Consider the following 10,145-nt stretch of genomic DNA (forward strand, 5'->3'; position numbering starts at 1 on the left):
GGTGAACTGAAGAGGAGAAGCACCATCATGGAGCTGGGAATCTGAAGGGTCTGGAGAGATTCTGGATGAAGGAATTGTCTCTGATCTCTTGTCAGGTGCTCTCTAACCTCATCAGGCATTATAGGAGAAAACTCAGAGCTGTTATTGTGCCAAATGGAGGTTTCAAAAAGCATTGAATAAAAGGGAGCCGTTAATTGTGTCCAATGTGTATTAGAGAAAAACATTTATGTCATAATGATATTTCCCCCCATTTTAAATTCTTATTCTCCAATGAAAGGTTAGATTTATGTGAATTTTTTAAATAAAAGATCAAAATGATTAACAATGCAGATTTATTTTCACAGCCTTCTTTGTTCATATTTACCAAGGGTGCCAATAATTCTGACCACGACTGTATATCCAAAACAGTAAAAAATCAGTTTGCAAATCACAAGCTTTTGAACAGTTATAGGATAGTAAATCAATATTTTATAACCATTAAAAAGCATGAATAGAGATGAAAAATGAATCAAAAGAGTAAACCTTTGCATATTGGATTTTTTTAGTGCTGTTGCAATAAAGTTTTTGCTATTATTGTTTTACAAGATGTATTGGCAGACGCTCTTCAATTTTAATAGAATTTGGTGTGAAATGTCCCTTTTGCAGAGCTAGTAACCTTTTCGGAAATTATTCTATTACTAAGGGACTTTCCACGAATTGTGTTAGAAGTGTGAACTAAATAATACACAGTAACACGGTCCTAGTGGTGTCACAATTTTAAGAAATATAATTTTAAATAATTTAACAGCGACTTGAATATCAACTAATTGTTGAATACAATCAAAAAGGCCGATATCTGAAAATCCCCAAAATGTGACAGTTTAGCTTATTTTACACTACTTGCTTGTTACGTTTCATGGTAGGTACATTTTTTGTTACTTAATAGCAACATCAAGCACACCTAATTCAAACGTGCCACCATTTAAGTCACTAATGCTTTGTAATGGGACACAAACTTCATGAAAAGTGCCTTAAACAATGCAAACTCCTGTAACATTTAAATCCAGTCTTATTATATTTCCGGATTTATGTAGTTATATTAGGAAATAAAAAATTATGTTAAAAAAGGAGTCTGCTGTCATCTCATGAAAATGAATGTTGCATGATTGCTGGATATTAATAATTTTTCCTCTCCATTCTCAAGGAGAGTCGCGGTAAAAGGCAAAATCTCTCCTTTCCTCCATTTAATGTCATGCATTTTCACGACATTCCTGAAACATTCATCACTTGAGAGCCTCATTATGCCATCTAGGCCTGAGATTGGCACATTTGCAAATATTTAAAAGCAAGGCAAATGCGATAGTCACAATATTCACATAAAAAAGCTTTACCTAGGGATCTATTCTTGGCCTACCTAGTCAATTACCAGCTAATGAGCTGACCTCAGCTGACATTCACTCCCAAACTGCTAAGGTGGAATTAGTTTACTTTTTATGTCAGAGGAAATGCTCCAGTCACACCGTAAGCGAGTATGTTAGAAACTGTGGATGTTTATTAAATGTCACTCATTGAACACATTTTAATGATCAACAAAAAATACTGCTAATACAAGACCTAAAATGAAACATGAGTCCATCATAATTCCCAAAATGTAGCAGAGCATACCAAATGTTAATAGTGTACAGTATATCTGCGTTCATAGCTTTCATAGCTGGTCAGAAAGGATGGGTTTGTAGGTTTGAGGGGATGTTAGGGAGGGCAGGATGTGTAAAGAAAGGAAAACATCCTCTTGTCATCCTGGGGTGTTGTTATACTGCAAGACATGCTCAATTTCACGGTTAAATTATTTACACGGATGACTGGCAAGTGCCGTCAGCAGACAGGTGTAGTTTGAGAGGCCATCGGCAGCAGTTCCTGAGTTCCAAGAAGTTCACAGAAAGCAACGGAGGCCATGAACTGAGAATCTGTCATTCCCCAAAAGCAGTAGCTGTCGCACGTTCTCTCCTTTGGCGCAACAAAACCAATCTCAGTCCGTATCTTACATTTATCAGTTTCATACCCAAAAAGAACAACATTTCTTTTAAAAATACCTGTGGAGAGCAAGAAAAACATGGCGGGATGAGGTGAGGTGATGTTTTTTATTGGCGTTTTCTCTTAGTTTTGAATGTGCATGCTAGTACATCAGGACAACCAGATCATTGAAAGACCTCCTACGGTTTCCAGAGAGAACTGACCGTGAAACTCAATCTACATAGCGCTGTTCTTCTTAATCAATTTCACCTCACAGAAATGCCTGCGGTTCTCTTTATTGAGCGAGAATGTGTCACGAACTTGATCAAAACACGTCAGTTTGGTTGGGCTGTGACAGCTGTTCGCTCTGTTGTAGTTTTGAGCTCCTCTGACGGTGGCGAATTGGTTTTCAGTAGGGGTTGGCATTGCAGTATATACTGTAAATTGGCCATTGAAACATGAATAAAGAATATAGCTGGCTGATATTGAAATGCTTTGCATTTTTTTTATAATCTGAGGGATTAGTTATTCTTTGATTCATAAAACTATTTTTTTTAATTCATTCCAATATAGAATGAAAAAAGTGATTGCAAAACATTTTGAAACAGAAATTAGTATTTTGATGTTGCTGTTTAAAGTGCAGACAATGCTCATCTTTGATAGGATAATCAATGTACAGTCACAACAAATATAAAGATACAAATAAACGTATTAAACTGATTTTCACATTCAAACACTGGGTTAGTTAACATGGATATAGCAGGATAAATACTAATACTAATACTAATACAAAGACTCATGAAACACATGTAAATGGGTAAAAGGACATTGCAAGTTGATTGTTTGGAAAGTTGACATATGCTCATTGTCAGTGCCATAAATGAAAAAAAGAGAGAAATTAGTGAACCAAGTCTGCATAGATAAAAAAAAACAAAAAACAAACAGAAAGAGAAGCAACATTAGGAATAGTTTACACCAAAATCAGTAAAACGAGTTACATTCGCATTCATGATGTTATACAACAGAAAATAAATTTAGACTGTATTGCCAGATACTTCATTTTTGCTCCGCCAATGAAAACAAAGTCAAAACAGAATCGTTGCACACCTCTGAGCAACAAACAAATAGTGGTGTTTCTTCCTTAATGATTCATTATTTTGAATAAATCAGTAAATGATTCAGCGATTGACGTATAAATAATCACTCTTTCGTTCTGAATGAACCAACATATTTATGAACAAATCAGGCAAGTAAATGATTCAATGGTTCACTCATAAAACAGCCTTTTGTTTAGTTTCCAAATGAATTATGTTTTCGAATGTAAATGAATCAATGATTCACTCATTAATTGTGACCTACTGGTGTAACAATGTAACATGCATAAAGAGTCGCTGAAGAATCCCCACTAAGGAGGTCGAGAACTAACTGTTGTATAAATATATGTCTTTTGATGTTCATTTCACACTTTTAAAAGCCTCAAAAACCAACCAAGCACTGGTGTTTTTGCCAGTCTGTTTGTTATAGGCCTAATATGCGTGCTTTAAATGCCCAAATGCAATTTGAATCTTGACCCCTTGCATTTTAGGGTAAACTATTCCTTTCAGCATACGATTTTGAGAACTTCACAGTTTACCTGAAACAAATGACATTAAATTAATACATGATCATATACTCATGGCAAACGAATGAACTACTAAATAAGCTACTGATATCTGCAAAATGATCTGACTATTAAAACAGAATATTTGGTCTGTTCACAACAACAAAAAAAGAGGTTCAACCCAAGTTAAATTCTCAGATTCAGACTCCAAGTTTACGCCTTAAAGCTCCGTCAATCCATTTAATTGTGATTTCAGGTGAACCTGACCTACTGTGCATAAGATAAAATCCAGCACTCTTCTATCCGGCAGTAACACCAAAGGGTTATTGTGTTTTCTGAGAGACGTTCAGCTTCTCCATTGATAAAACCCTCCACTGACTGACCTGTCAGAGTGAAAAATGTGCCGGTTGTGGCCCATCACTCTGAAAGCCACCACTGTGACACATTCTCTTTGAGCATCCCTGGTGGTCAATAACGTATTTACTCGACATGTGGCAAAATCGAGTTACCTCCCAGATATTACAGCAGGGGCTGGACACCAATAGCAACCTTGTCATGTTTAACTACGAGTTATTGATTAAGCACTGAACGAAAATAACATAGGACAAGCTACCTCTCCGTCGGATGTCTGAAGAGTTAAAAGTCTTTATTTTTATGAAAAGCTACACGTTCTTGCTAAATTTCACAGCTACAGAAGTTAATTTTTTTTATTTTTTTAGACAACAACTATGTTTTTTTCCCCCCATTAGTACATTTTTGACAATACCTGCAATGTTTTGTAATAATATTCAGAGATGTGAACAGTAGATCAAGAGAAAAACATCGGCCCATTGGGCGTTAGCACAAACACTACAAGATGGTGGGGAAACAGGGTTTGAAAGCTGGATAGAAACAGAAACATGAGAAAGAAGTTGTCGCCGGAAAGTTCTTGCGTTTCTGCATCGAGTGTCTCTAACACCTACAGCCACCTTTGAGCTCTTCTAGTCGAGTTTTCTAGTTCTCACTCATTTATTCTCCTCCTTGGTTGGCCTGATCTTCATCTCGGTGAACTTCAGCGAGTACTGCCAACCCGTCCAGGATGACCACTCGATGCCGTCGGCATACGAGGTGTGTTGGCCGCGCAGGTACTGTCCGTTGAGGTTGGAGGTGTGGCAGTTGCGGTACCACCAGGCACCATGGTAGAAGGATGCGCAGTTATTCTCAGAGTGGTCGTTGTCCTTGTCCTTAGTGGTGAATTTCATCCCGTTGTGTTTGAGCAGCGAGTCGCCTGCAGCGTCGGATCAATGCGTGATGGAAAGAAAGATTGAGAAAGACAGAGGATGGGTGGAAGAGTGAGCATGTGAGAGACAGGGACGGCGAGAAAAAGAGACAGAAACAAAAGAACAAGTGAGTCACTCAACCACAACGTCTTTGTTTATCTGTGTCACGGAAAGTTTAGATTACTGCAGTAAAACAGTACACAGTTTTAACAAAGAGCAGAAGCTTTCTTCCAAAACATAGTGAGCTACCTTGCTCTACATCTTAAATCAAATGGAAATGGAAAAAATAAAAATTAATAAGTGTAAAAAATACACAAATACTGGATAATTTTTCCTCCAAAAATTGATTGCTAAATATTTTTGTAACTTACATTAGGGCTAAAAACAACTAACCAATAAAATTGATAATAATAAAGTGAATAAAAGCAAGCAAGTTGTGTTGAACTTCACACCATTTTTTTATTTATTTTACTTTCCACAAAAATATTCAGCAGCACAACTGTTTCAACATGAATAATAATTAGAAATGTTAAGCAGAAAATCATATTAGCATATTAGAATGATTTCTGAAGGATCATGTGACACTGGAGACTGGAGTAATGATGCTGAAAAATAAGCTTGCCATTCCAGGAATAAATTCTGTTTTAATACATATTAAAATAGAAAAGAGTCATTTTAAATTATCCAAAATATTTCACAATTGTACTGTTTTTTACTGTCTATTTGATCAAATAAATCCTGTCCTTGTGAGCATAAAAGACTTAAACATAAAAAATCATAGTCACCTTAAACTTTTGAATTACAGTGAATTTTTGCATGTACATAATATATAGCACTGCCTACATTAGTGGATTTACATTTGTTTGTTATAGCCTTCAATTCAGAAAATCCAATTGCTTAAAATAACAATGCTAAACCACTGTTTATAGGCTCATATATCGAGCACCAAAACATCAGTTGGAAATTTCACAATCACCTTAGTGTGTTTATATCTGCATATTGAGACTGCTAGCTCTGCTGAAGAGAGAGACAGAAACCAAAGAGAGGAGCATGTTAATGCGTTGCCACTGATGTGCCCTTATTAAGCTCTGTGATGTATGTTTCAGGGACATAATGTTGCAGTGTGCAGCTAGGCTAATCTAATCCCAGTTTCCTGCCTCCATACTGCCCGGCTCCTCTGGGCCCGGCCTTGATGACAAGATCAGCCTTTTATTGCCAGCCTTGCCAGCCCTTCTCCTGTCCTCTTCCTCTGACTCTAATTCCACTCTGCTGCAACATGTATCATGATAGCCATTTTATTGGGACAAAGGAGATCCAATTGATGCCATTATGTGACATTGTAAAGTGTGTTACACATCATAAACTCCTATCAGTTGCCTCATAGATTCATCATTGTGGTCTAGCAGATAACGAATCAGCAGAATAATGGTGGTATAAAATGACAACACCTGGACTGTGAAAGGAGCCAATGAACAGATGCAGAGACGTTGCCTGCAGAAACATGACACATGAGCTGGCTTTACCTGGTTTTTAGCATGTCTAAGAAGGTAATTTATGGTCTTTGGCTGTCTCAAGCTGGTTTAAAAATAAGCATAAGCATGAGCCCCGTCAGACTGGTCGTGGTAGCGGTGTTGGAACAATATATAGTGATATTCTCAATGTTACTCAGAAGACAGGATACAGGTTTAACTCATTCGAAATACTAATGCTTAATGTTACACTGTCAGATATGCAAAAGAAATCTATCGTATCTCTTGCTCTGGCTACTGTGTATAGACCACCAGAGCCATATAATAGTTCATACAAAAAAAATTAACATTCTGTCATCAATCACTCATCCTCATGTTGTTCCAAACCTGTTTGACTTTTTTGCAACACAAAAGTAGATATTTTGAAGAATGTTGGTAACCAAACAGTTTTGGTTCCCATTGACTTCCATTGTATTTTGTGTCCATGAAATGGAAACCAAAAGTGTCTAATTTGGACATTATTTTTAGATCTTCACCCCCATGTTGCTTTAAACCTGTATGACTTTTAACCAAACTTGACTTGGTAACCAAACAGTTTTGATTTCCATTGACTTTAACTGCATTACTAACAATATTCAAAAGATCTTATTTTAAGTTTCACAGAAAAAAAGAAAGTCATTCAGGTTTGGAACAACACGAGGGTCAGTAAATAATGACACAATTTTCATTTTGGGGTGAATTAACCCTTTAAGATGAGCCTTAAGCTAGCTATTTACAGTCAGATGGTCAAAGCTGGTTTAGATAGTTAACTAACCATTAACCATGTTGGTCAAGCTCATTAGCGCTAGTAGAACACCTTAGACCAGTAATATGTTCCAATAATATGTCTAACAAAACCAACCTGAACTCCTGAATCCGGTAAACTGTGGTCAGTTTAAACCAGATTAGGTAAACTGGTTTAAGATGTCAATAACCATCAAATCAGACCAGTCTAATGAGCTTCGGAAACTAGCAAACCATCTGGTTTAAAGAGATTTGATAGAGCATGCTGGACCAGTAATATGTTCTAAACTAGCTATGATAACCAATTTACACGTTAAGCTGGTACAATGTGGTCAGTTCAGACCAACTGGTTTAGCTGGTTGGCCAACTGAAAAATACCCCAAACCACTTGAAAACCAAAACAGACCAGCCTAATAATCTCTGGAAACTAGCTAACCAGCTCAGGCTGGTTTAAAACCATTCTTTCAGAAGGGGAAGCTGCTTGAAGGAAATCCTTTACTCTCTATATACAGTATGAACAAATCTCAACAAGCTGCCTCTGCAATAGTAGTATGTTGTAATATTCATATAGTGTTACATTTCAAAGAATACCCAATCATACAAACGACGTTGGAAAAAATACTAATTTGCTAGAACTAGATGATTAATCATTGCAGTAAATTGCAGATTCTGTGCAAAACAGACTTCACAATTTGTGCACCTGAGGGGGTGTGTAGCGTGTGTCAGCATGAAGGTGCATCTCAGACTTTTATGAAATGTCTTGAGACAGACCCACTCAGGAGGGCGATACAAGTCATTAGCTATGTGCATGAATGCATAATCGCGTTAATGCCGAAAAACACTGCAACATCAGAGAGAAATTATACACTCCTCTACTTGGACGAGCATTGTTACAAAATAATCAAATGCTCACATGCAATTTCGCTTCTTACTCTGGCCTCCCTAATGGTAGTAAAAACATTTCTGTGCGCTTGCAAAACTGTCATTAGTGCGCTTTGAAGTTGGTACTGTATTAGTACTCAAAGTGTTTACAGAGATCAGGGCATCATGGGTGTAAAAACTCATCTCAGGTAATTATATCTTCCCAGAGATCCCCGCTGTGGCTGAGCACTCTTTCTCTACACTATCGTAAAGGCCTTTCATTAAACAGAGCGGCATTAAAGACAGCATGCTTGTGCGCTGAAAACAGCTATGATATAAAAAATCTAGCATGCAAGAAAAGGGTGTGTGAGGCACACTTTAACACCAAAATACTTTCTTTTATTATCTCAGTTGCAAAAAAACATCAGAGTAATGCATGAAAAACAGAGGATTCTGGGGTACGGCTCATCAAAATCTCCACAGGGATGCACTGTCGTATTGAAATAATGTCATATCAAATCGGTACTTCAGCATCAACACCCAATCGCTAAAACACTTTCCGACAGCAGCTCTGCACAGTTTTAGACGTCTGCTGAAAAGTCACTTGGATGGTTTAGTTTAGTACTAATGGCCCGCATGAATGAGATTCTCTGTGGATTTGATGCCACATAAATTGGCATATTTTTCAAAACGTTTTTTTTTCAAAATTTTTTGATGAAATCTATCTATCTATCTATCTATCTATCTATCTATCTATCTATCTATCTATCTATCTATCTATCTATCTATCTATCTATCTATCTATCTGTCTGTCTGTCTGTCTGTCTGTCTGTCTATCTATCTCTGAAGGCCTATAAATCTTCATACTTTTCTTTTTCATGATTTTCCTATACAACACTATTATGCAGTAACTTTATGTAGTAACTTATTGCCAGTTATTTTTATAGTATATTTACACTATATATTATATATACAGTGAAGGCCAAAATTATTAGAACACCTGACAGATCTGAAAATATAGATTTCTTTTGCCTCCAAAACATAATTTCATTTGCATTCACATAATGTTCATGAAGCATGCAGATGGTTACTTTAAACACAACAAATATCAGATGAAGTGAGTTGTACTGTTTTTATCCACTTTTAACTTTAATATTTGGTATGTCCACCTTTTGCAGCAATTACAGCAGCACATCTCTCTGGCATAGTGTCAATATATTTCCTGAGAACTTCAACACTAATGTTATCCCATGCCTTCTGCAACTCAAGCTGAAGGCTTTCCTTTGAATGTACAATACAGGTGCATCTCAATAAATTAGAATGTCGTGGAAAAGTTCATTTATTTCAGTAATTCAACTCAAATTGTGAAACTCGTGTATTAAATAAATTCAGTGCACACAGACAGAAGTAGTTTAAGTCTTTGGTTCTTTTAATTGTGATGATTTTGGCTGACATTTAACAAAAACCCACCAATTCACTATCTCAACAAATTAGAATATGGTGACATGCCAATCAGCTAATCAACTCAAAACACCTGCAAAGGTTTCCTGAGCCTTCAAAATGGTCTCTCAGTTTGGTTCACTAGGCTACACAAGCATGGGGAAGACTGCTGATCTGACAGTTGTCCAGAAGACAATCATTGACACCCTTCACAAGGAGGGTAAGCCACAAACATTCATTGCCAAAGAAGCTGGCTGTTCACAGAGTGCTGTATCCAAGCATGTTAACAGAAAGTTGAGTGGAAGAAAAAATATAAAAAATCTAGCATGCAAGAAAAGGGTGTGTGAGGCACACTTTAACACCAAAATACTTTCTTTTATTATCTCAGTTGCAAAAAAACATCAGAGTAATGCATGAAAAACAGAGGATTCTGGGGTACGGCTCATCAAAATCTCCACAGGGATGCACTGTCGTATTGAAATAATGTCATATCAAATCGGTACTTCAGCATCAAGACCCAATCGCTAAAACACTTTCCGACAGCAGCTCTGCACAGTTTTAGACGTCTGCTGAAAAGTCACTTGGATGGCTTAGTTTAGTACTAATGGCCCGCATGAATGAGATTCTCTGTGGATTTGATGCCACATAAATTGGCATATTTTTCAAAACGTTTTTTTTTCAAAATTTTTTGATGAAATCTATCTATCTATCTATCTATCTATCTATCTATCTATCTATCTATCT

At 36.8% G+C, this 10,145-nt stretch overlaps 1 protein-coding gene across 2 annotated transcripts in view; it reads right to left on the reverse strand.

Moving 5' to 3' along the window:
- Positions 1-1,528: 1,528 nt before the first annotated feature.
- fibcd1a (fibrinogen C domain containing 1a) overlaps positions 1,529-10,145 on the reverse strand; it is a 122,292-nt gene continuing 113,675 nt past the window's right edge. For both annotated transcript variants that reach the window (XM_016290458.1, XM_016290459.1), the window contains one exon: positions 1,529-4,856. In XM_016290458.1, coding sequence (XP_016145944.1) covers positions 4,594-4,856 — 263 coding nt within the window. In that variant the 3' untranslated portion in view covers positions 1,529-4,593. The remainder of the gene's footprint in view (positions 4,857-10,145) is intronic.

The sequence above is a fragment of the Sinocyclocheilus grahami genome, unplaced genomic scaffold (assembly GCF_001515645.1).
Source record: "Sinocyclocheilus grahami isolate Dianchi unplaced genomic scaffold, SAMN03320097.WGS_v1.1 scaffold259.1, whole genome shotgun sequence".
NCBI classification, from domain to species: Eukaryota; Metazoa; Chordata; class Actinopteri; order Cypriniformes; family Cyprinidae; genus Sinocyclocheilus; species Sinocyclocheilus grahami.